Source organism: Pseudorca crassidens, chromosome 4 (assembly GCF_039906515.1).
Source record: "Pseudorca crassidens isolate mPseCra1 chromosome 4, mPseCra1.hap1, whole genome shotgun sequence".
NCBI lineage: Eukaryota > Metazoa > Chordata > Mammalia > Artiodactyla > Delphinidae > Pseudorca > Pseudorca crassidens.
Window position 1 is genome coordinate 63,701,099 of NC_090299.1, and position 26,890 is coordinate 63,727,988.

Here is a 26,890-nt window from a genome sequence, read left to right on the forward strand (position 1 = left end):
GTCTGGGCAAAAACTATTCTGGGCACTATGCCACCACTGAACAAAAATAAAGATTACTGTCCTTTATGGAGCCTATATTTTTCTGGAATAAGAGTCAACAAACAAGTATAAGATATAGCATGTCAGGGGTGAAAAGGTCTGTGGAGAAAAAACAGCAGAGAAGAGGGTGCCTCAGGGTGGGAGACAGGAGAGTTGTTACAATTCTAAATAGAGTGGCTTGAGAACCTCAAAGATCCTCAGAGAAGTGAGGCAGCAAACTGATAGTTAAGGAAGTGTTCCAGATAAGAGAAGAGCAAATGCAAAAGCCCTGATGTTGGAGCATGCCTGGCCTATTTGAGGATCAGGAAAGAGGTCAGGATAGTTAGAAAATAATGAGCAAGGGGGAAAGTAACTGAAGATGAGGTCAAGGAGGTAAGGGAAGAGGCAAATCAGGTAGGGCTTAGTAGGCCACTGTAAGAACTGTGGCTCTGAGTGAAATAGGAAGACTAGGAGATTTTAAACAGAAGGGTGATATGCTCCAACTCACACTTTAAAAGAATTACTCTGGTTACTTTGTGAATACACTGTAAAGGAGCAAGAATTGAAACAGGGAGAATTGCACTGGTCTGGGTAAGGATAACAGTGGATTGGATCAGGCTATTAAGAGTGGAAATGGTGAGAATTGGCCAGGTTCTGGATGTATTTTGAAGGTAGTCAAACAGGATTGGATGTGGGTATGAGAGAAGAAAGATGATTCCAATTTTGGCTTGGGTAACTAAAAGGGTGAGTGGCCATTTATCAGGTTGGGGAACAGGTTTTTGGAGATGAGTTGTTTGTTGTGCAAAGGTTAAGTTTGAGATGTCTCTTAGACACCCAATTAGAGATGTCAAGTAGGCTAACAGATATGAACCTCAGGTTCAGGAGAGGTCTGGGGCTGAGACACAAATTTGGGAATCAAGAGCAAATGGATGTATTTAAAACAATAAAGCTGAAGGAGATCACTAAGAAAGCAAGCATAGAGAAGAGGGCTGAGCCCTGAGAAACCAGTATTAAAAAAAAAAAAGACTAAACAGGAGCCAATGCTGTAAAAGATAACTAGAGGAGGATGTGCAATCAAGGGAGGTTGTTGTTTTTGCTTATTAAGATACCAAAGTTATAGCATATTTATATGGAAATGATCCAGTAGTGAGGGAAAATACATGAGAAAAGAGAAAGAACAATGGAGCGATGTCCTTGAGTAGATGAGAATAAACTTAGTGAATGTGTAAGTGGAGAAGTCACTTTCCTCCAGGAGCATGAATAGGTCATCCATAGTAACAGGAGAGAAAGCAGAGTACCAGTGCAGATACCAGTAGGTGGGTAGATGTGATTATAGGAGACTGAAGTTCTCCTGAGAGCTTTAGCTCAGCAGAAGTAGGGAGGAAGGTCATCACTTCAAAGCAAGGATGACAGAGTAGGGTCTATCAGTTTGAGGACAGAAAGGTGTGAAAAAGTTGAGGAGAGGGCTTCACTGGTGGCACAGTGGTTAAGAATCCGCCTGCCAATGCAGGAGAGACTGCACCTTCATGGTCCGGGAAGATCCCACATGCCGCGGACCAACTAAGCCCGTGTGCCACAACTACTGCACCTGTGCTCTAGAGCCTGCGAGCCACAACTACTGAGCCCGCGTGCCTAGAGCTCGTGCTCAAGAGAAGCCACCGCAATGAGCACAGGCACCACAACGAAGAGTAGCCCCCATTCACCACAACTAGAGAAAGCCCACGCACAGCAAAGACCCAACACAGCCAAAAATAAAAATATTTATTAAAAAAAAGTTGAGAGCTAGAGTAAATGGCTGGGGAAACCAAGTGTAGTTATTGGGCAGCACAAAGGGCACATCTGAGATTTAAAATCAGGCCAAATAGGCAAGATTTTTCTGCTTTTGACACTAGGAACAAAAGTAACAGTAAGTCCTTTGAGCTTCATGGCTCCAATTCTTAAATCTGCTTTTCCTCCAGGTGTTTTTGTATTATTATAGATCAAAGTTTTACTTCAAATTTCTTTTTAAAGTTATAACATTACACATATTTTCATCTTAAGATCATAAAAGAATGTCAAAAAAACCTTTAATGAAAATCACATTTTATGGGCACGAGTTTCAGATTGTTTCAATGAAAACTAAATTCTTATTCAAAGACATTTTATAGTCCACTTATGATTAATAATGTTCATTTCTGATATTTTTCAGCATACTTGATTGATAAAATCAAAATCAAAGGCTATTATGTATTCAAACTGACTGAAGAAAAATCTAGACCCAGATTTGGATTCTTCACATCTGATTTCAAAGCTAAATCCTCAATCCAGTTTTACAACGAACTGATCAGCAACAATGGCTTCCTTTCTAAGAACAGTAGTCCTAGATGCAGTCAGACTCAAAGAAACACAGAGTGTATTGTCTGCTTACTTCTTGTACAGAAGAAACCACTGATATTCTTTGGATGTTGTTTCTTCTCCACCCTGGTTCTACTTTTATCAATTACCGTTTTTCATAAGCGAAAGAGAAGAAAATTTTGGAAAGCAAAGAACTTACAACACATACCATTAAAAAAAGGCCACGAGAGTTCTTAGCTAAGCTGATCCTACCATATTTCTGTCTGCATGATGGAAAAGTTTAAAAAATTCACTCCAGTTCCATACACTGGTAACTTACAGAAGATACACCTATACTGTAGAAAAACAAGTTTTGAGATATTAGTGATAGCCAAGGTAATGACAATAAATGTCTCCGCTATGTGGTTCAAATTTTCCCTTATGTGTTAACATCAGTGAATTCAGTTCTTGGATCTAAGGTAAAGGATTCCCTAGAAGGTAAGGTATGAGGATTATCTGATACATTGTTTCATGGAGTTTGATGAGCTGTTTCCTATCATTATCCTACAGTTTTTTCCTAGGAATACCAATAGCTACTTATGATAAAAGAAATTGTTTTGAAAAAAGTGCAACTTTGTTAACTCCATAGCAGAGATTTAACTCTTAACACAGGATAGTCGGTGATAAATTCTGTCACTTCTAACAAGGTGCTTTCCCCTTTGGTGAGGGTGTTTCTCAAATGGAAAGAAAAAATAGGGTAAGTAGTGCTTGTGTATAGCCAGTTACAATATAGACTGTAGCACATCAATCCCTTAGTTTTTCTCAATAAAAATTAAATTAAGCACTCACAAAACATCTAATTTTGTGAGGTCTTTTTCCAAATGACTTTTAAAAAATAACATTTAATTTCCAAAACTCATCTTACGTTAAATATCAGATGACTAAGATTAAAAAGAGAGCTTCCCTGGTGGCGCAGTGGTTGAGAGTCCACCTGCCGATGCAGGGGACACGGGTTCGTGCCCCGGTCCGGGAAGATCCCACATGCCGCGGAGCGGCTGGGCCCGTGAGCCATGGCCGCCGAGCCTGCGCGTCCAGAGCCTGTGCTCCGCAACAGGGGAGGCCACAACAGTGAAAGGCCCACGTACTGCGCAAAAAAAACCCAGCTAGACCCAACTGCCTGTGATGACAGGGAAGTCACTCAACCTCACCGTACACATACAGCAACTTCTTTAGACAAATTGACATTATTCTTCACTTGAATTTTCTGAGGTGACAAGATGTATCATACTTAGGAAAATTAAAACATTCTAAAAAGATGAAAAGTTTTAAATTATCAAGTTACCAAAGGACCATTTATCCCATAAGACTTGCTCTCTCCCCTGAAGTGCTTCACTGTTCTGACACATGCACAGAGACCTGTAGACTGCAGCCATATCTGGACCTCTCAACTGTGTCTCTTTGGACACAATTCAGAACGTTGGTGGTCTGCATAAGTGAAAACTATTCTTACATTGCAACTTTTGAAACTAGGATTAAGCAAATTCTTAAACCTGAATTTGCAGTTTGACTTTCTTGAACTCTATGCTTAATATTCATTCACTGTATTCTCAATATTGGAAGAAAACCTGACTCTAAACCCATTTATACACATTCTTTCTTTAAGTGAGTCAGCATTTAAATAACTAACCATTGTCTACTCTCCTGGAATTCTGACTTTAAGAGTCAAAGGAGGGACCTCCGGTGGTGCAGTGGTGAAGAATCCACCTGCCAATGCAGGGGACACAGGCTCAAGCCCTGGTCTGGGAAGATCCCACATGCTGCAGAGCAACTAAGCTCGTGTGCCACAATTACTGAGCCTGCCTTCTAAAGCCCTTGTGCCTAGAGCCTGTGCTCCGCAACAAGAGAAGCCACTGCAACGAGAAGCCCGAGCACCACAACAAAGAGTAGGCCCCGTCGCAACTAGAGGAAGCCCGCGCGTAACAAAAGACCCAATGCAGCCAAAAAATGAATTTTTAAAAAAGGAGCAAACACTCATTTAAAAAAAAATGAAGACTAAACGCAGCCCAAAATAAGTAAATATAAATAAATCTAAAAAAAAAGTCAAAGGAAAGCTCTTATTTCCTACATAACTGAGATACTAGTTGATAACAGCATTGTTTCAAAGATACAAATAACAATTGGTCAATTCAAACAAATGCAAAAGTGGTGAGACATCAATTTGCTATCTCTGGCTGGCCAAATTCAAATAGTAAAATTTGGCAGATGTGTTCTTCTATTCTCCTTGTTCCAACTGCACCCCTCCTTCAAACTTAGCAGATTTTAGGTTATGCAAGGAATTTTTTGTATTTTCTTTTTGAGAACCACTTAGTTATTGGCCTTGAGGCTATACACAATTACAATAACTAGTCAATTATTTTAATTTTATGGATTATTAGTTGAGCAACTCATCAACTCTTTAACCTCTAACGTCCAAGGTTTTGAAAAAGAAATGCATATTCAGTCATAGGAATAACAAAGCTTTAGAATTAAGATTTTGCTTTTATGGTCTCTACTTTGTGTTTTGACTAAAGTATCTTGTATTCATTGTTTGTAACTCCACTAAACAGCATTATTTTATGTCTTTACATTTAGTGCTTAAGCTTGACTTGCGACCCCCTTTTTTAAACTTGTTGCCTTGCCATAAATTCTTGCAAATAGTAAAGTCCCTAACCCAATGCTTACCCTCTTCCCTTTTTTTTGGCCACTTGGGAATTATTTTACTTTTTTTTTTGGCCACACCATATGGGAATTAGTTCCCTGACCAGGGATCAAACCCACCGCCCCCTGAAGTGGAAGTGCAGTCTTAACCACTGGTTTAAGCCATCATCATACGAAAGTCCCTAGGTAAACATTAAAACTGGCTCATGATCAATTATATTTACTATTCAGGTTTTTCTTAAACTCATTTTAAAATCATAAAGGGTCAATTAGGAACTGTTGATAGCTTTTGACAGGGTAAGATCTTTAAATTTAAGCTTTTCTGAGACTTGGAAAAAAATCATCTTAAAATGTAGCTTGTGTTACTTTGTATATTGTTACATTGCTGTTGTATTCAATGTAACCTTTCACTAAAAAGTCTGATACATATGGAAATATCACAACTATGGTGTTTAAAGAGCCTCTGGAAAATGAGGTCAGTACGTTGTGACTAGGTGTTTAATTCTCGATGTAATTTATTCCAAATAAACCGGTTTATGCTGATTATTTATATTCAACTAACAATCTGGTCAGTTTTAAGAACTGTGGAATGTGAATGGGTTTGGTGTTATAACTGGGTTGTGCCCCAACACTGCCTCCCCCATCCTCCCAAACAGTGTGCCAACTGGGTAACTTACTCCTGAGTATGTTTTCTGATTATACAACGTGGACTCCTACACCTCAAAACTGAAAAAACACACATGTGCTTATCCATAGTAAACACAGAAAATGTGGAGGTCTTCCCTGGGGAGAACTAGACTTTCATTTACCACACCCAAACTACTGAATGGAAATAACTCCTTAGCTACAACCAGACTGCAACAGTAATGCTGTGAAGGTCTCACACCACCCACTTCACTCTTGGAGAGCATCACACTTACTCCCACAGCTGCTACTACCGCCTATATGCTGACACTCTTCAACAGTAACACCTCTCTATCCCTCTGCAATGTTGCCACTTGGAAATTACTTCCTCAACCCTCAAATTCTGTCAACACCTTCCAAAACATCTTTCTAGTCCCATTACTATTACTGAATCTGCATAACTTGAATATCCCTGGCAATCTGGGAACCATTCACTCAGCAAACAGCTAAATGCCAGACATTTTTCCAGGTTCTTTACTTGGAATATCCCAGTGTAGAAAAGATAGAAAAGACCACATCCTCATGAAGGTCAGACTCTAGCAGGAAAAAAGCATACAATCAATACATAACAAAGTAAACTATTAATATTACATTATAAATACAATGGACAAAAACAAGTTTAGCAGGGCAAGGGTATGCTAGGATGGGCATAAGGAATGAGCACAATTAATAGGAGGGTCAACGTAGGCTTCACTGAAAACACTGGACTATAGACTTCAAGATAACCTGTCACTCCAAAGGGAAAGACAACTTGAAGGCTTTAAGGCAGTGGTATTGAGGAGCAGGAAGGTCAGCTCAGTCAGTGTGGTCAGAAAGGTTATGAGGGAGTTTGAAAAATGCATTCTGGCTACTACTGAGAACAGATGGGGGAGGGAGGAGCAAGGGTGGATCAGTTTAAGGGGTTTGGCTTCATCTTCTAATTGTGAAAAATTTCAAAATTTTATGCAAATAGGAATAGTATAATGAATCCCCATCATTCAGCTTCAACAAATATCAATGTATTGAAACCCTAGACCTAGAACCCCATCCAATGCCTACCCCAAACCTCATCTAAAATATTTCAAAGCCAAACTTGCATTTACAATTTCATCCATTTCTTAAATACTTAACCATTGTTATCAAACCAAAGATTATTAACTCAATATAAAAATTAATTTCATTTATCTAAATGAAGATCTTTTAAGATCCTTATGCTCCAAATGGGTTTTATTTTTGCTTGCTTAGGCCCTGAACATACCTTACTTTGAAGGCACAGCCCACAGATTTTTCTAACAGACTAGACACACAGGATGTTAGAGAAATCAAACTTGAATGTTAAGTTTTGCCTGAGAAATCAGGAAGTTGGAGTTTCTATCAAAGAAGAGATTTAGAGGCAATCCTATTGAGTTAAGATAGTCTAGTACAGTAGTGCATCTAAAGCATGACACATGGAATGAAGAGACTATGGAAGGGTTGTAAGTTTTTTTTAGATATCAAGGACTAGGACAAAGGAGTAAATGGCTGAAATTACGCTAAAACAGAGAACCTTGGGCCACAGCAACCATGTTTATCATGAATGTAAATTAACTCCATCTTCTAATTCTTACTAAGACTGTATTACTTCTCAGCTGCTTTTTCACACAAGGTTACTGCAACTCAGGCACTTGCCCTCACAAATATTCAAATTCGTGCCTCTGCGAAATTACACATACCTTCAGGACATCTCCCAAAGTTCTTCATCCAATAATGAACAACCACAGTGTTGCCAGTCACTGTTACCCATATTCCTCTTGCCTGAAATACCCTTGCTATTCCTTCAAACCACTTCTCCCATTAAGTCTTACTAAAAAAAACCCTCCTATTCCTTCTGTTATTGTTCTTAGCACACTAGAATTTACTTAGCAGCTTACTGGCCAAATAGTTGGAAAGGGTAATCAATTTAAGAAAAAGTCTCAAGTCAAAAGAGCTTTTATTCATTTTTAAAATATCACATATGAGCCTGGCCTCTTGTGGTTTCTGTAACTGGATCACTGTAAAAAGAAATGAAAATGTCAGTAAATCTCCATCAATATCCTTGCCCAGAAAAGTTCTACTCTGAATCATCTAAAACATACTTTAAAATTATGACTTACTGGTTCATAGTAAAAATGTGTCAATTCTATCTCTTATTCTGCCAAATTTACTGTGTTCCAGAATGCAGGTCTCCATTTTCTACCTTTGCTACACCTCCAGTTTAAGTCTCTTAATCAATTAAGACCCCCAACTAAAGCAGTTAATAAAATTTATATGGACATTACAAGAACCTACCTCAGATCTTATTCATCAGCCTGCTGAACTGTTCCTTTTTCAGAAACATAGATACCATCCAAAAATTTTCTGATATCCTTGTTTTTTACTGTTGTGGCTTGCTGAATCAAAGCAGCTGTAAGAGTGAAAAAGATAAGGCAATTATTTTATCAGTCAAACCCAAATCATAAGCAAGTATTTTATTATATGCTATATACTCAAAACCCAAGTATCTTTGGGATAGTTTATTAGGGTCCCACAATTTAAAAAAACTCACCCATCTTTTTGTCTATCTCATTTCTCTCTCCTTCCCCATAATATTTTTTATTTAGCTACTTATGTTTGATTGCTCTATTAGAGGTATAACAAATTAAACTTGAGTCCTTTTGTCCCTATTAATATCCAATGTACTTAAGAGTCTTTTCTTTTGTGCCTTCACATGTTTGTTTTTCTGTACACAGAGTTCCCAGGTCTGTTTTTAACTGACTGACCAGTGTCTTTACAAAATCCCCACGGAACACTGTAAGTAAAATAAACGGATGAAAAAAAAAAGCTCACTAAAAGAACATATATCATGTATTCAACTACAAGATTTAGGTAAGATTTTATGGGCGTAATCAGGCACAGTAAACATACAAACCTGAATTTGACACAAGTTCAATGTCATTTCCTTCAAGAATCAACTCATCTTTCTGGGCTTGAGATACTGAACAAGCAACACCTAAAAAGGTAAGAGAGCATGTGCATAATGTCAACATAAGATAAGATTTGTAGCATTATTTAAAATATTTAAATTAAGTAGCAATTTATTCCATTTAAAATTCCACACACCAAAAGAACTGTTTTGTAACAGAATCTGTATTATCTGGGCCAATCTTGTATTCCTGCTTGAATGAATCTGTCCCAGACTGATTACAGACTATGATTCAATTAAGGAATATGAGAAAAAGGTATCCAGCTAGTAGGATTTAGCTGTACAAAGATTTGTATCCAGTCTTACTTCTACTGTATATTTGCTTTCCCTCAAAGCTCATTTTTCACCTAAGGGTTCTCATTAAGTACTGCTGACCATAGCAACTATCATGTAATATTTCTGTAGAGCCATTAATTGGTACAATCCCTTCTTCCCACCCCCACAATTCAACGGAATCAAAAAGCATCAAGAGCACTAAGTTTTAAAACTTTCTAATGCTTCAGTGTTAGCTATGCATCAGACAAGAACTATTTTTAAAACGCATTTCAATTTCAAGTCATTTAATCATGAGATGTTCCCAATTTTACAGATGAGTAAAATGAGCTACATAGAGGTAATCTGCCCAAGGTTGACAGTGAGAGCTGAGACCTGAAACTAGGAAATCTAGGTATTAACCTCTTTTCAAATGGGTCTTTTTTTGGATTTCAGTTTGCAAAACCAATCACAGCTCCCATGGCCTGCAAACTACCCCAAATGTAAGCCTTCAGGAACCACAACTGGTATAAATATGATACAAAGCCATAATCAAACTGGATAATTCTGAAATAAATCTGGTCTTATTTATAGCTAGCCCAAAATACCAGCCTTCACAAGTAGAAAGAAAATTTCTAAACCATACCTGGCCTCATCCGAACCCTGCGGATGTATTTTTCACCCAAAAAATTTCGGATTTCAACAAGAGAACCATTCTCCTGAATAACAACGTTGATGGGGAAGTGAGCATACACAGACCTCATCTTGTAACGGAAGCCCTAGGTTAAATAAACAAAATAAACAAACGATTAGCAATGCTGAGAAATTTGAAAGATAGGATTTCCAGTTTTTCTCTGAAAACCAAGGAGTTGCCCTTTTATAGGGAACATTTACATATTTGTCAAGGCTGTCTCCCTCCCTGCACCTAGAAAAGGATGACCAAATCTCTAGAAATTATCAATGGAGACTTTAGAGGAAAATTTCCTCCTTCCTGACAAAAGAAACTGAAACAGTTCTCACGCAGCACTCATTGTCAAGGTTTTGTAAAATGTATCACCTATACCAACCCTTACAACAATTTTACACAAAAACATGTGTTTCTGTGTCTCCTCACTGGACTGTGAAGCTCCTTAAGGAAGCATGTATTTTACCACCTGCTATGCCCACAGTAAACAATGCTAGTTTCCCATTAAAGGAGAAGCCCTTCATCTTGGACATCAAGCTAACATACTGAGTTACTAAGGTACGCCAGATTCCAAGAACTGATGACACCAAGACAGGGCCCCTGCCCTCAAGGAACCTAACCTGTTATGTTTTTAAGGAAATGGACAAGGAGCTCAGAAATTAGGTCCACCTTTTTCTATCCCTACAAGAGGTCCTGGTGGTGACAGGGATAAAACAAGAAACCAAAGCCTACCCTGTATGTTACATTTTTTATATATAAAAAAAAATTCACCCCGAAGATGAGTCCTATTTTGTGTGGAAAAAACACCATCAGCATACTATTAAGACCATCTGGTCTTTACTCTTATTTATCACTCAATCTTTACTCACATCACTTAATCCTAAAACCCAGGAATGCCTATTAAACACATTTGCCAAGAACACTTTTTCCCACGTACTTAATAAGTACACATAACTGAGTTACATGCATAATCTATTCTCTCGCAGGAGACATTTATGTTGCATACGTAAATCACAGCTGAGAAACCTCCCCTTCCAAAACAAAGTAGTCTGGTTAACCTGCTTACCAGTGTAACACCCTTGATCATGTTCTGTACATGACTACAGATAGTGCGAACAGTGGCCAGTTCCTTCCTATTCCCCCACCATTTGTCAACCCGGAGCTGTAACAGAACAAAAACTTTAGAAAATTCTTTCCGGTAGTAAGTAGGCTTGGAAAAAAGTCCATTTATTCACAGTAAGTACTCTAGATTCTAGTATTTGCCCAAATTAAAACACGATTTTCAAGGAAAAATTAAACCACAAAGCCCTCAATTAACATTTTTGTTACTGTACATTACAGGTACACTACTACTTCACAAAGGAATGAAAACCCAGAACACAAGTTTTGTAGAAGCTGCATCAAACTTCACTCCTGGAAAACTAAAATACCAGGTTTAAAAGATCTACTGCTGCATTCCTAGGATTCTTACAAAACAATCAGAAGAAAAATAAACTTAACTTGTAACAGCAATAATACTTGATACGAATGACAACTACTAGTATTGATCTTTTATAACCCACTCTGTTCAGAATCTCGTTTTCCAATTTCACTGAAGCAACACCACCGAAACTAGTTTCGCTTCTGGACACCAAATTTTAAGTTAAAACACTGAACCTCAATTCCATAATTTTAAAAGCAACCCAATTTGATGCTCTTAAATCACAACCTTCCAAACAAGCAACTGAAGTGTCAAAAAACAAAAACTCACCCTCTTCTTTTTCTTCCCAAGAAGACTGAGTTCTACATTTATGTGATTAAAGTCCCTCCGCAGGGTGCCTCTGGGGCCCTTCACAATAACTGTGCGTCCCTTCAGAGTAATGTCGACTAGGAGAGAACGTATTCGTGAGGTCTCGGAACAAGGTATAGAGCGTGTAGTAAAGATGTAAGAAAAATGCAAGCACCAAGTCTCGTACCATTTTCTGGAATGTCGACAGTCTGATTGCTGAGAATGGTCTTCATTCTGAAACACAAACACTTGGGGTAAGAAAGCCGCAGAGGACCTGTTTTCGACCAAACTACGATACACGGACCTCCACTCCTACCGGAGACCGCAGGCAAAAATCCCGGGAAGGATACGGGAGGACCAGCAGGGAGAGCGGCCCCCACTACGCTCTGGCCTGGAAGGAGCAGCTCCTCTGCGGGTGTTATAAGCCCAACGGGCCAACTCCCGCTCAACGCAACCCTGGGACTCCCATCAAGCCGGCGCCATCCCGGCAAGGCTGAGGAGCGGGAGTAGGCCTAAAAGCCCAGCACAGGGCTCGAATGCCATCACCACCAAATTCATACGGCGTTCGCCGCGTGGGGAGACAACCAAAATAGGGCTTCCGAGGGCCAGACTGGCGCCGTTGGCTTTCCCTGAGCCGATGGCTTCAGATTCCCAAGGCCCACCGATTACGGTACCCAACCTCACCTCGCAGTAGATGCAGCAAAGAGAGAACGTCTTTCGTCATCACGTTCTTATAGGCCGTAGGAGTACTGCGTATGGCGTCATAAGCGCGCGACGCTACTAGGCTAAAGCAGCCAATCGCGGAGCAGCGCAGCTTCCACAGGGTCAGGTGTGGCTCAGCTTGTCGGTCATAAGTCGAGTGACGGTTTTTCCATCTTTTTTTCCCGGGAATTAGTGATCGCTCGGCCCTGCTAGAAAAAAAAGAGAGGGATGTCTCTACGCTGCGGGGGCGCGGTCCGCACCGTGGGCCCCCGGGTGAGCTGCGGGGCGAGCAGGGTGCGGGCGTGGGGGGGGGGAGGGGGCTCCCATCCCTTTAGAGCGCCCAATAATGCCAGCACTTACTGAGTGTTTACTTCGAGCCACGTACTGTTCTAAACATTTTTCTTGTGGTATCTCATTTAATTCTTCCGACACCCCAACGAGGTTAAGTCTCTGGTACTGGTTTGTTTGTAGGTCTCTCTGGCTGGCGCTGAGAGCTTTTTTTCTGCGTATCAGTGATTTGTACTCTGTATTTATTGGAGCGTTATAGGACCACTGCGGTGAGCACTCCAGATTACTGCTTTGTGTTGAGCTCTTGTGTACTAGACACCAGTTTGGGCAATTAGAACCCAAATCTATGCTCTAGACTCGAGTGGGAGACCTGGGCAAGTACAATAGCAATCGTGCAGCATTAATAGGCACTGTATTTTTTTTTTAATTCTTGAAGGTTCTTTTGCTTTGTAAGTACTGACTTGAATTTTATAGTGTTTTGGCTGTCTTGTCCGTGTGTGTTCAGATCTAGAAGCCAATGGCTTCTTATGGTCAAATACATATTGAGTGACTTCCTTCTTTAAACACAGAATGTAACCTAGAAAATTAAAACATTAGGTTTGGTTTCCCTTCTTCAAGTTCTGTGAAACTAGTTGAGCACTTCTACGTTTTAACACATATGCTTATCCAAAGTCCAAAGCAGAGAGATTTACTTCAAATTTCATTTAAATGTCCTTGACTCAAGTCAGGAATAGAAAATTCAAAGCTGTAGCGTCTTCTCCCTTATTGCAATTTAAACTTGAAAAACAGACTTTTAGTACCTAAATGGGTTACATGAAAAGTGTGGCATGTTAGCCAGTTCCAATGGTTTCCAAATCTATTCTAAATCCAGCAGGAAATGGTCAGCTCCCGTTCTCCTTTAGGTTTGGTTTGTTCCCTTTGGGTCCTCCTTAATCTTAGATTCTCAGCTCCTACACAGAGCTTGTAAATAGTTTGACATAATTTCTGAATCAGTTCTCTGGGCTTTACCCTTCCTTTTAGGTATTAAAATAGGTTAAAACTAAGTTATTCCAAACCCCACTAAATAAATGTCATAATGAACCCTTTGTTTAGGTATTTGGAAGATATTTATGCAGTCCAGTCAGAGAAGTAAGTTCCTTGCCAGATAAAAAAAAGAAATTTTTGCAGAATGGACCAGACCTTCAAGATTTTGTATCTGGTGATCTAGCAGACAAGAGCACCTGGGACGAATATAAAGGAGACTTAAAACGCCAGAAAGGAGAAAGGTAATTGAAATTTTGAGGTAACTTTAATGTCCCATTTCTTCATAGTGCATCATTTTCAGATATAACCAAGCCCTAGGGTATATTTTAATCAGCTTGTTAAATTTAGCTAAACATCATTAGAAAGAAGTGATAACAAACATAGAATAGGTGAATAGGTGAGATTGTTGGAATCTATTTCTTTTCTCTCTGCCCTCTGACAGTTTTTCTTCAACCTTCCTAGGACTTAGCCATCCTACACCATCTCCCATTTTCCACCCAGCAACAAATTTCTTCAGAGAGCAAAGATTATCACCTTGTTACTAGTCTATTACACTTTAACAAGTTTTTCATTGTTACTGGGTGTCGGTGATCTAACTTGTTGCTTCGCCTAGTCAATGTACATATGATCTATGGATAGCATGCCTTAGTTTAAAAGAATTGTAAGGGAATTTAGTGCAGAGAGCAAATTGTATTGGGAGATACTTTACCTAGCAACTTACAGATCACAAGTGGGTGGAAGTCAAAGGGAACCTGAGGAAATGTAGTCTTCACTCCAAATTTTAGATTTTTTTCCACTTAATAACTATCAAAATCTAGAATGTAGAGCAGAAAGTCCACTTGTGGGGGTCTCTCCTTAATCTGAACAAATATAGAATTTTTTGTCAGTATTATTTTTTAGGGAATGAGATGTTCAAAAGCTTCTTCATTTTTTTATTGGGATGGTGTTACTCTGTGCCTTTGCAAAAGTAGACATGAGCACAGTGCCCTGCTAGACACAGTTATAGGTGTTTTCTAAAGTGGTTTGAGCAAATCTAAATTTCATTCTCTGTTATTACTCCTATGGCAGAAATTAAAAGAGTTAATCCAGGATTATGGGGGGAAAATTCCTAACTAGGAATTGTAATAGAGCAGAGTAACTTCAAAGCTGTGTGATTATTTGGGAACATACTTGTTAATGTATAGTTATATTTGGCTTTCCTCAGGTTAAGACTACCTCCATGGCTAAAGACAGAGATTCCCATGGGGAAAAATTACAATAAACTGAAAAATACATTGCGGAATTTAAATCTTCATACAGTAAGTTATCAGAGGGTTAAATATCCCTCTTTACCAGAAGCCGTAATTTTCATATATATGTAACTTAAAAATTAATAAAATACATATCAAAAATAGCAAGGAAAGTAAATAAAGATGTTTAGTGATACATTACTCTCAGTAATGGAAATACATTTAAAGATTATTTTCCCTGCAAAAGAAACAAAAAGTAATTGTATTTTTTAACCTTTCATTTAACAGTACAAACAAAAAAAATTTTTTTCTGCAGTTTCGGGAATGAGGGTTTTTGTGTGTTTTATATTACAAATTAAGTACATGCTTGTTGGAAAGGGTATATTAAATGTGAAGCATCCTATGTGCAATCTCAAATGTTTAACTGTTATACCACTTTAACTGTTCAACATATACCCTTGCAGGGCTTTTTATTTGCACATGTAAAATATATACATTCATATAGGTTTTTTTTGTTTTTGTTTTTTTAAAATTTACTTATTTATTTTTGGCTGCGTTGGGTCTCCGTTTCTACGTGTGGACTTTCTCTACTTGCGGCGAGCGGGTGCTACTCTTCGTTGCGGTGCATGGGGTTCGGGGCTCTAGGCGCCCAGGCTCAGTGGTTGTGGCGCACGGGCTTAGTTGCTCCGCTGCATGTGGGATCTTCCCAGACCAGGGCTCGAACCCATGTCCCCCGCATTGGCAGGCGGATTCTTAACCACTGCGCCACCAGGGAAGCCCCCTTCATATAGTTTTTAATTTAAAAATGGAATCCTAATATCTATATACTTCGACAGTTTTAACAGCATTTTTGAATAGTGAATTTCTTCATAAATATGCTGTGAAGAATGGATAGTGTAAACATACCTGTTGACTAATTTGCTCAGTTGGTAAGTTTTTTCAACCTGACCGTACTCAGTTCCCTTTTACCCACAGGTGTGTGAGGAAGCTCGATGTCCCAATATTGGAGAGTGTTGGGGGGGCGGAGAACATGCCACTGCCACTGCCACAATCATGGTAAGCCCAGCCTCAAATTCTAAAGTCTAGAGACTGAAAGGAAATGTTTTGTGTCTTTCTCCTACAAATATACATTATGAATCTCTGATCAGATTTCTTGTTACATATGAGTTTATGAGAAATGTGGGAAAAAACCCGACAGAATAATCCAGCCTGTTATGATCTCACCCTTCTCTGAATAAGTCTGTTATTGATTCTTCCATCTACCTGATGGTTAATCATGTGCTGCCTTGACATATCTCTTCTATTAATTTTTGGAAATGTTCTTCATGTTGGCTTAACTTGTTATTCATTTTGCCCCTTAAATAATAAGCATTTATTTTTCTCCCTTATGGGACTTTCAGTTGGCCTGTGTTCATCTGTTCTTGACTGGGCTAAGCTGGACTCCAGGAAGTAGGTTGGATTCAGGTCTGCTCTAGAGAGCTTTATTCATGGACCGGTGGCTCTCCAAGGCATATTCTTATCATGGAGGATGGAAGGAGCACAAGAGGGCAAGCCATCCATGCACATTTGAGGTTTCTGCTTCATCATGGCTGCTATCATTCTATTGGCCAAAATAAGCCACTCAAGCCAAGCATGAGTGGGAGTAGAGACATAACTTCCTCCCCAAGTAGGCGGGTCCTGCAAGTTACATGGCAGTGGGTGAGATGTATAATCTTAATATGATAGAGTAAGAAATGGGATTAACAGTGCAATCTACCATATTATTTATACAGAGGAGTTTGGAGATTGAAGTATTGGGTTAAATATAAATTATGTGCAACTGAAAGTTCATACTTATCTGGGGAATGTCTGATAAACTGTTGAGTTATATCAGCAAGAGACTATTTAGACGAGGAGCTGGGGATTCTTATGAGATAGAGCTCCTTCTGGAATAATACAGAGCCAACCAGAGAGTTTATCTAAGTTATGCAATGTCAATTCTTGAAGGAAGGAGTGATTCTGAATACTCCATAATGGAAATCTCTGGTTTTATCCCTTGCCTTTCTTTTTCTTTAGTTTTACCATATATGTTTGTATTCCTTAACTGTATTGTTTAGCTTTGAATGTTTTAAATTTCTTAAAAACAGAATCAAAGTTTATACATTCATTGCAGTTTTATTCCCTTAACATTACATTCTCTAAGTCATCTGTTTATTTGATTTAAATTGTAACATCTCTATTCTAGTTGATGGGTGACACATGTACAAGAGGTTGTAGATTTTGTTCTGTTAAGACTGCAAGAAATCCACCTCCACTGGATGCCAATGAGCCCTACAATACTGCAAAGGCAATTGCAGAGTGGGGTCTGGATTATGTAGTCCTGACGTCTGTGGATCGAGATGGTTAGTGCATCGTCATTACCTCTTCCAGAAATTGGCTCTTATCAAGTTATGACATCATCTTAAGCAATGGACTCTTTTGTTTCTAGATATGCCTGATGGAGGAGCTGAGCACTTTGCAAAGACTGTGTCTTACTTAAAGGAAAGGTACTTACTTGTTTTTGCATTTGCTTGTGTAATTTAAGGACTTTTGATCCATGTAAATTCAGTTTATTTTAGGTCTTTACCTTAAAGCAGTGGTTATTAACCTTTTGTGGGGATTATAAACCTGTCTCATAATCTGCTGGAAATTATGTGGTCTTTTCTCCAGAAAAGTCGTATTCAAACATACAGATACATATTCGCAGAAATTTTAGGGATGTAGGGACACAAACTTATTCATGGACCTTTAGTCCATAGAGCCCCTCCTTCATATTTGAGTATCAGTCTAAACTTTGAGTAATTTTATGAGAAGTATAAAACTAATCTTCCTAGCACTGATTTAAATAAACCATCATCTAGAAGAAGTTAGGATGAGATAAACTCCCACATTGTTAAAATATGTAATCTTGATATAAATTTTATCACTATTGATATGCCCTGGGAATTTTACCCATAACTCACATTTTATTAACATGTAAATTCTATGTATTTAAAAAGCATTTAAAAAGGAGGTTTTTTTTTTTTTAATTAATTAATTTATTTTTGGCTGCATTGGGTCTTCATTGCTGCGCGGGCTTTCTCTAGTTGTGGCGAGCGGGGGCTACTCTTCATTGTGCTGCGTGGGCTTCTCATTGCGGTGGCTCCTCTTGTTGTGGAGCACGGGCTTTAGGTGCGCGGGCTTCAGTAGTTGTGGCTTGCGGACTCTAGAGCGCAGGCTCAGTAGTTGTGGTGCACAGGCTTAGTTGCTCCAAGGCATGTGGAATCTTCCTGGACCAGGGCTCGAACCCATGTCCCCTGCACTGGCAGGCGGATTCTTAACCACTGCACCAGGAAAGTCCTATGCTTATTTTCTACAGCTCAGTACTAGTCTAGCACCCTCAGTAAATGTTTTTTCAGTGATTCCCCCAATATTTTCTATTTTATTTTTTTACAGTTCATTTAAAAAAAGTTTTGTTTGCCACCCACAAAATTGATCTGACAAACTACTAATGAGTCTCAACTTGCAGTTAAAAAAACCGTAGGTTACAAGATGTGTTCTTTGAACATCTCTTGTATCCATGGGAGGGTGTGTATGTGGTCCTTTCTACATCTGTTCTCGCATGAAACAGCTCCAAAAAAAACTTTGCAGTTGGGTTTGTGAAAAAGTTTTAGTTTCCCAGTCATTTCTACTACTTGTCAAAGGGAGCAGCTTTATGACCTAGTTCATATTTTAATGCTTGAATGCATAAATATAGCCAGAATATAAATAGGAAGATTAATGTTTAGCTTGTATTTCATTTAAGCAAAGCTCATGACTCAGCAACTCAGAAGATAGTTTTTAAAGGTCAGAGCACTTGTGAAATATTTGTCTAGAGGATGCGAGGAGGGCACTATTCATGAATTTTAAAAGAATGCAGAATTAAAGGAATTAATATTTGCATTCACATAAGAGATATCCCAATTTATTTTCTAAAAAAATACAATGGTTATTTTATATTTAATGTTTTATATTTGTATTTTAATTCCTTTAAACAATTTTTTAATACCTACTTAATAAAGTTTAAAATTCTATATAATCCCAAAATTTACCAAAATTTATTCTGATCATTATTTACATGCATATGTGTTTTAACCACAGTGTGCACATTATTTGATGTTATAGGTTTGTTTGGTTTTTTGGGGGGTTTTTTGTTTGTTTTTCATTTAACAGTTCATATATAAACATTTGTGTGTTCATGCTATTCTTGGCAAGGTTCTAAAGCTTACCGTGTTGAAACTGATACTGAATGAGTACTGGTGGCTCCTATTTTGAGCAATAGTTATGTCAATTCTTTTCCTCAGTTTGACACTTATCTCTTTTTCACCCTAGGAATCCAAAAATCCTTGTGGAATGTCTCACCCCTGATTTCCGAGGAGATCTTAAAGCAATAGAAAAAGTTGCTCTGTCAGGATTAGATGTGTATGCACATAATGTAGAAACAGTTCCAGAATTACAAAGGTGATTTCATATACAGAGTAATGTTGGGAAGTTTGGAGGGTCAGAATCTGCTACATTTTCTCACTTGTTTCAGGGGAGAACTTTGTAATTCGCTTTTATAAAGTGAACTCGGTTTTTAAACAAAAACAACATATGTCTATTGCAGAAAAATAAAAAAATGTAGCCAACAAAAAGAATGTAAACATCACCCATAATATTTCCACCTAGTAGTATCAATTACTAACATCTAAGTGTAATATATATACTTATATATTTATACATGTGTGTATACATTTTGGTACACACACACATAATGAGCGTCTTTTTTTTCTTTCTTTTTTTTTTTTTGTAAAGTATCATTGCAGGTACCAACGAGCTGTTTTTTTCAAAGAACAGTTTTCAAGAAGAAAAACTTACTCGAGCAATTGCTTTGATTGTAGTTCTAAAAAAAGTCTTTTAACCATCCACTTGGCAATAATATATGCAGTAAATGATGCTGAAGAAAAACCTAGTACACTCAGATGTATTTCAGATCTCTTTTAAAAAGTAGATACTATGCTGTCTTACTCTTCCTAATGATTTTAGTAGTTAGGAATAATTACAGATTGTTATTCTACATCAATAAGTACCTTCATATTTCAGAAAAATGAAAAATTTGGGGCAAGATTAATAATTCATTTTCATTATTTTAGTAAAGCATTTGATAGTGATTTTATTAGGTTCTACACATTATTCTGTGTTAAAGAAAGAAGTAGGATAAACAATAACCAGCATTTCCACTAAATCATAAATATATTAGGGAGCATGACTTGAATTCAGTGGAGAAATAACTTCCAAAAAGTAATTTCCTTATTATCAATTGTGTGTGTGTATGTGTGTGTGTTTTAATATTTATTTATTTATTTATCTTGGCTGTACCTGGTCTTAGTTGCTGCATGAGGGATCTTCATTGTGTCATGCATGTGGGATCTAGTTCCCCGACTGGGTATCAAACTTGGGCCCCCTGCATTGGGAGCATGGAGTCCTACCCACTGGACCACCAGAGAAGTCTCTGTGATTATTTTAAAATTTATTAATTTGTTTCCTCTCTTCCCTGTGAACTGGTCTCTGATTAAAAATAACAACCATAACAACAAATCAATTACACAGAATAAAGGTACATTAGAATTCAAATGAAGGCTGATTTAACATCACCAACTTTGTGTCCTTTGGGCCTTATCCATTTAAGCCATGTTGGTTTGGCCCCTGTTGAAGTCTAGCACACAGCCTGTTCCAACCCTGTCATATCTCATGATACCACCACCAGTGGGTGCCAGTTTCTCTGTTTTCATTTTAAAAACATTATCCAGGACTTCCTGGTGGTACAGTGGTTAAGAATCCACCTACCAATGCAGGGGACACGTGTTCAAGCCCTGGTCCCAGAAGATACGACATGGCTGCGGAGCAACTAAGCCCGTGCGCCACAACTACTGAGCCTGTGCTCTAGAGCCCGTGCCCCGCAACAAGAGAAGCCACTGCAATGAGAAGCCAGTACACCGCAACAAAGAGTAGCCCCCACTCACCACAACTAGAGAAAGCCCACACACAGCAACGAAGACCCAACACAGCCAAAAATTAAATTAATTAATTAATTTTTAAAAATAATAAAAAACATTATCCTTTGCAGTGAAAATTCCAGAATCATGTATTTTTTTACCTAAGAGATGTCAAGCTATATACTTACCAGCAGAGGGCAGCTTAGTCTTTAGAAATGAACATAAAAGTTTCATTCCTCTGAAATGGTTCAGGTTAAATGGTTTTTTCTTTGTTCAGTATCGAGATTTTCTTCCACTTTTTTCCCCTTCTCTCTTGACTACTCTTCTAATCACTTATTCTCAGCTTCGGAATCCTGGTTTCTCAATGAGTAATTCATAAAATGAATTATTTCATTCATTACTTCCATTCTCATTTTCTCTGCCCCAGGCTTGAAAGGCCTGAAAAGTCAACAGAGTTGGGGGCCTAGTGAAGCCTGATTTTCTTTCTTAAAGTAGCACTTAGAAATTTGTGCAAAAATGTTACCATTGAACCATATGATGTAGCATGATGTCCAGAATGTACTTTTCTGGTCTTTCACGTTGCTTGCATAATTATGTACTTAGTTGAGCTTGTGGTTATTCATGCTGACAACAGCTTTGCTGTTTTCAAGGAAGGTTCGTGATCCCCGGGCCAATTTTGACCAGTCTCTACGCATACTGAAACATGCCAAGGAAGTTCGACCTGATGTTATTTCTAAAACATCTATAATGTTGGGTTTAGGTGAGAATGACGAGCAAGTATATGCAATGATGAAAGGTAAATAAATTGAAAATGAAAACTCTTTTCCATTTAATTTGAGTAATAGCAGGAGTTCCACTTTGAAGGACCTGTTATGCTTTCTCCATAGTCTCAGTGAAAGTGCCAGTGAGAACATATGTATAGTATGTGTTGTAAACAGCAGGAAAGGAAGTATGTTTTCTTAAAACTTTATGGAATGATGTACAGGATGCTCAGGATATGAAATTTGCATCCCATTTTATTTCTTACCCTTTCATCAACTGAAAACATGATTTTGTCCACTTATTCACTCATTAGACAGTTTTTGAGTCCAGCCAGGTACCAGGAGCTCTGTCAAGCACTGACAATCCAAAGATGACTAGGATGAATTCAGGCCTTTGAGGAAGTGCTTACTTATAGAATCGTTACACAACATGGTGTGCTTTGGACTTCGCTGAACCTTAGTCCATTAAATCCATTTGCTTTGTGATTCTTGCGCTTCTTAACTTTTAAAATATGAAAGCTTTTATTTTACCTGAAGATCCTTGGCCAACTTACAGTTATTTATTGGTTCAAAGAGTAATAAGTTCAAATAATAATTAAAAGCTGCTCTTTACAACAATGCATACAGTTAGCATTGTAGAAACATCTGCTTATGTAACGTGTGCTTTTTTTCCTGTAGTACTTCGTGAAGCAGATGTGGACTGTTTGACCTTAGGACAATATATGCAGCCAACAAAGCGCCACCTTAAGGTACAACTACCATAAATTGCCAAATGTTTAATGGTAATCTGAATTAAATCTTTATTTTCTTTAGGTAAAATTAAGAAGCTGCTGGCTTTTTAGTGTAGTGTTCCGTGTATATTTCTAAGTTCCAGTTTCCATTTTATTATCTGCATAAAGCAGCTACACTGGCATTTATTTGCTGCCCCCCAAATTGTATAACTTAAGTGACCTACAGGAAAAAAATTTTTAAGTTGGAAAGTTGTGTTCATTCACACTTGGTGATCTTGTGATTTGTTTTAGAATTATATGAGAGCCAGAGGTGAAGTAAGAAAGAAAAGTAGGTCTCCCTATTTCTATATTGGACATTTATTCATTCATTCAAAAAACATTTCTTGAGTAGTGACCATGTGCCAGACACAGTGCCGAGCAGAAGATACAAGATGAGTAACACAGTCTTGTCCTCAGGAATCTTTTTTTTTTTTTCTGTCAGGAATCTTATAGAAATAGGTGTGACTAATTTTTGATTGTACCTGTTGGTCAATAAAGGAATGATACAGATATATAATCTCTACAAATAGTCTCATTTTCTTTCCCTTTTGGAATAGCTAATGTAATTCCAAATTGATATGTTTCCCCCTTCTCTAATTTCACTATAATTACGTTCTGACCGAGTAGCCAACAAGTAGATTTTTGTATAGAACCGAAATGATTTAGGAAAATTCTAGAATCTAGAATTAATTCTTTAAATCTAGGTTGAAGAATACATTACTCCTGAAAAGTTCAAATACTGGGAAAAAGTAGGAAATGAACTTGGATTTCATTATACTGCAAGTGGCCCTCTGGTGCGTTCTTCATATAAAGCAGGTAAGTTAGACTGCAGAGCATGGTTCTATTTAGTCTGTAATTTTCCACATTAAAATGATAATAGCTGTGGTTGTCTTTTGTGGGGAAGAAAAAAAATTTTTTTTTTCTGAAATATCTTTAGGAACTTTGCTCCGTAAGGGTAAGTATCTATTTGACAACATTGCTGCTTGCATTAATATCTTTGTGTTTTTCCTCCCAGAAGCAACAGGAAAAAAAATCCATAAGGTTATTTTCCCTATGGAAATGTTTAGTGTAATTTTATTATCTACAGTGCAATTATTTATTTTAACTTATTAATTTATTTATTTACTTTTGGCTGCATTGGGTCTTTGTTGCTGCACACGGGCTTTCTCTAGTTGCGGCGAGCGGAGGCTACTCTTCCTTGCGGTGCATGGGCTTCTTACTGCTGTGGCTTCTCTTGTTGCGGAGCACAGGCTCTAGGTGCACAGGCTTCAGTAGTTGTGGCACACGGGCTCTAGAGCACAGACTCAGTAGTTGTGGTGCACGGGCTTAGTTGCTCCGCAGCATGTGGGATCTTCCCCGACCAGGGATTGAATCCTGTCCCCTGCATTGGCAGGCAGATTCTTAACCACTCTGCGCCACCAGGGAAGTCCTACAATGCAATTTTTTTACCTCTGTAATTTCGGCTCTTATTTTGATCAGTAGCTTGAGCTGACTTATAAAAATAAAAGCCAGTTTCTTTTTTTCTTTTTTTCTTTTTTTAATTTATTTATTCATTTTTGGCTGCGTTGGGTCTTTATCACTGCACACAGGCTTTCTCTAATTTTGGCGAGCGGAGGCTACTCTTCATTGCAGTGCACAGCCTTCTCATTACGGTGGCTTCTCTTGTAGCGGAGCACAGGCTCTAGGCGCACAGGCTTCAGTAGTTGTGGCACGCGGGCTCAGCAGTTGTGGCTCACGGGCTCTAGAGCACAGGCTTAGTAGCTGTGGAGCATGGGCTTAGTTGCTCCACAGCATGTGGGATCTTCCTGGACCAGGGATCAAACCCGTGTCCCCTGCATTGACAGGCGGATTCTTAACTGCCGTGCCACCAGGGAAGTCCTAAAAGCCTTTTTCAAGAGATAAAGTCATGTGGTAATGGCCATTACAAGAATAAACAGCTAGTTGTTTTTTGGGTATGTCCAAACCATGTTATACTATTAATGATCTTTTAAATGACTTACATAGTGGAGTCTAAATCCTAGATGTGTTAAAATTAGGCATAAATTCTATTTGTAAAAATTAATGTTCCGATGTTAGTAATATTCAGTGTGTTCCTGTAAAGAAACTGAAGACATTTTAATGAACTAACAACAGCTTATCTTAGTTATAAAACCCAAGAATTTGATTCAACACTGACTGACAGGATGTGGGAATTTTGGAAACCAATAATGATAAGTGATTTATTCTTTAAGGAGCACTATTGGCAAGCTAAAAATATATATAAAGGATAGGACCAACATCAGCTTCCAGGGTGGTCAGAGTAGAATAATGTCATTTGAAAGGACTTTTTATTTTGTTGGTTTGGGTTTTTTTGTTTGTTTTTTGTTTTGTTTTGTTTGTTTTTGTTTTTGGTAAGGAAAATTTCTAACAATTATGAGGAAGTGAATTATAAACTTTTTAATTCCTTTAAAATTACCAGTAAAAGGTCAAAGTATTAGATTTAGATGATGGATTAGGATGTGATAATATGGTTCTACTCTTACCAGATTTAGATGAGGCATGGGGCAGCACGGATTATTCTCTCCATTACTTGGCAAGGTTATGAGTCTTAGGATTCTTGGTGATTGTGTACAGATACAATCATCACAATTCTACTCATGTATTAAGATGGCAGAGAAGTTCATCAGACTCCTCATAAAATCGGGCCTGCAGTGCTGAACTCTGCCAATAAGCTTTGAGCCATGCTATAACAGTGATAGACTAAATGGAACCCTAATGACTGGAAAAGTGAAAGGGCCCCCTCTAAGCAGCTAACTTAGTCCGTAGGCACGTCTTAGGGGGTGGAGAGAAAGCAAGCCCATTATAAATGAGAGCTCTTGCTTCCCTAGAGGGGAATAAGCTAAAGAGATGCCATCAAATGAATCTGCTCAACTGCAGCAAGGTCTGTTTTATAAACATCAGATCCGGGCTAATAATGTAGCAGAATCGCTCTCTGAAATGAATTGTGCCAACAGCAATACTTTGTCGGTGATGAGGAATAGATGGTGTACATGAAGTGGAATAAATGCACAGAAGCAGCCCACAGATACAATAGGGTCACCCTTTATAATATTTCTTTACTAGAAAGAGTAATGGTAAAAATTGTAGTGATAGAAAAAGTTTTTTAAGAATAATGACTAGGGACTTCCCTGGTGGCGCAGTGGTTAAGAATCCATCCGCTGGGCTTCCCTGGTGGTGCAGTGGTTAAGAATCTGCCTCCCAATGCAGGGGATGCGGGTTCAAGCCCTGGTCCAGGAAGATCCCACATGCTGCAGAGCAACTAAGCCCATGCATCACAACTACTGAGCCTGCACTCCAGACCCCGCGAGCCACAATTCCTGAAGCCCAAGTGCCTAGAGCCCGTGCTCCACAACAAGAGAAGCCACCACAATGAGAAGCCGGTGCACCGCAATGAAGAGTACCCCCCACTCACTGCAACTAGAGAAAGCCTGCGCACAGCCACAAAGACCCAAAACAGCCAAAAATAAATAAATAATTAAAAAAAAAAAGAATCCATCTGCCAATGCAGGGGACGCAGGTTTGAGCCCTGGTCTGGGAAGATCCCACATGCCGTGGAGCAACTAAGCCCGTGCGCCACACTACTGAGCCCGCATGCTGCGACTACTAAAGCCCACGCACCTAGAGCCCGTGCTTCACAGCAAGAGAAGCCACCGCAGTGAGAAGCCCGCGCACCACAACGAAGAGTAGCCCCCGGTCACCACAACTAGAGAAAGTCCGCGCGCAGCAACAAAGACACAATGCAGCCAAAAACGAACAATAAATAAATTTATGAAAAAAAAAGCTCTTTTAAAAGAAAAAGAATAATGACTAAGCATTATGGTTGAGGAAAGTACCAAAGATATATGAGGTTAGAAAATTATTGCCATTGAGATTTGAGAAGAGAAAAACACCAATAAATACAAAAGTCTTCTTTAAAGGGAAACACTGAAGTATAATTATTCTGAAGTTTACTTTAAATTGCTATTAATGTATTTTTATTTTTCCTAAATAGGTGAATTTTTCCTGAAAAGTCTGGTGGCTAAAAGAAAAACAAAAGCCCTCTAACACTTAACAAGACATTCAAGATCACAGGAATTTTAAAACTTTGACTCCAGTTGGTAACAGAAGTGATGGCAGAATGCCTAAACTTCAGTGGATATATCCCAGTCTTTTTGTTTTACGAAAGATATCAATAAGCTGTGCATATTTAATTATAATAATTCATTTGTCTTTTAGCATATCTTCTTTGTCCCAGTAAACAATTGCTTGTTATGATGTAATCATAAAACATCTTTGTAAGAGTTTACTGTTAATAGTGTAGTTTAAACAATACATTAAAAACTTGTAGAAAATCTTTTAAGCCTCTATACATCATTGTCACGTTTCATTTCTGAAAAATGACATACTGTGATGAAAGTCAAAATAGATTGAGATTGTATCTGTTTACTTATAAGTAGCATATGTCCTTTGCATAATAGCATAACATCGTTGGAATAATGTAGAAAGACTTAAGAGTTTCAGTGTTGACTCTTCACATTGATATGACTACTTTATACCTACAGAAGAGTTTTATGCTGATTGCTTATTTAGGACCTCTATTAAACCAAGACCATGATGTTGTCCAAGATGGGGAAATATAACCTAAAAATAAAATATTAACTCTCATTTTATAATAGTTTGCTACATCACATGCACTATCCATTTGTTCCTTT

At 38.3% G+C, this 26,890-nt stretch overlaps 3 protein-coding genes across 6 annotated transcripts in view; 2 read left to right on the plus strand and 1 right to left on the minus strand.

Moving 5' to 3' along the window:
• KLB (klotho beta) overlaps nt 1-5,571 on the plus strand; it is a 37,707-nt gene extending 32,136 nt beyond the window's left edge. Inside the window, 1 exon segment of the mRNA XM_067735748.1 lies at nt 2,207-5,571. Coding sequence (XP_067591849.1) covers nt 2,207-2,589 — 383 coding nt within the window. The 3' untranslated portion in view covers nt 2,590-5,571.
• A 2,072-nt stretch (nt 5,572-7,643) lies between these two features.
• Nucleotides 7,644-11,723, minus strand: RPL9 (ribosomal protein L9). The gene is made up of 7 exons (XM_067735747.1): nt 11,564-11,723; nt 11,359-11,474; nt 10,675-10,770; nt 9,570-9,702; nt 8,618-8,698; nt 7,999-8,113; nt 7,644-7,721 (listed from the first exon to the last, which is right to left on the minus strand). The coding sequence occupies exons 1-6, from the start codon at nt 11,607-11,609 to the stop codon at nt 8,007-8,009; spliced, it is 579 nt and encodes a 192-aa protein (XP_067591848.1). The 5' UTR covers nt 11,610-11,723; the 3' UTR covers nt 7,644-7,721; nt 7,999-8,006.
• A 441-nt stretch (nt 11,724-12,164) lies between these two features.
• LIAS (lipoic acid synthetase) lies at nt 12,165-26,538 on the plus strand. 4 transcript variants are annotated; one of them, XM_067735744.1, is made up of 11 exons: nt 12,167-12,351; nt 13,459-13,631; nt 14,594-14,687; nt 15,594-15,674; nt 16,843-16,999; nt 17,086-17,143; nt 18,987-19,115; nt 21,280-21,425; nt 22,069-22,139; nt 22,865-22,976; nt 25,708-26,141. In XM_067735744.1, exons 1-11 carry the CDS (start codon nt 12,307-12,309, stop codon nt 25,761-25,763), a joined length of 1,122 nt encoding a protein of 373 aa, XP_067591845.1. In that variant the 5' UTR covers nt 12,167-12,306; the 3' UTR covers nt 25,764-26,141. The 4 variants fall into 4 exon arrangements, 3 of the variants coding, with proteins under 3 accessions (XP_067591847.1, XP_067591845.1, XP_067591846.1); XM_067735745.1 differs by lacking the exon at nt 25,708-26,141 and adding an exon at nt 26,191-26,538 and having other exon boundaries at nt 12,168-12,351; XR_010942957.1 differs by lacking the exons at nt 22,865-22,976; nt 25,708-26,141 and having other exon boundaries at nt 21,284-21,425.
• The last annotated feature ends 352 nt before the right edge of the window (nt 26,539-26,890 follow it).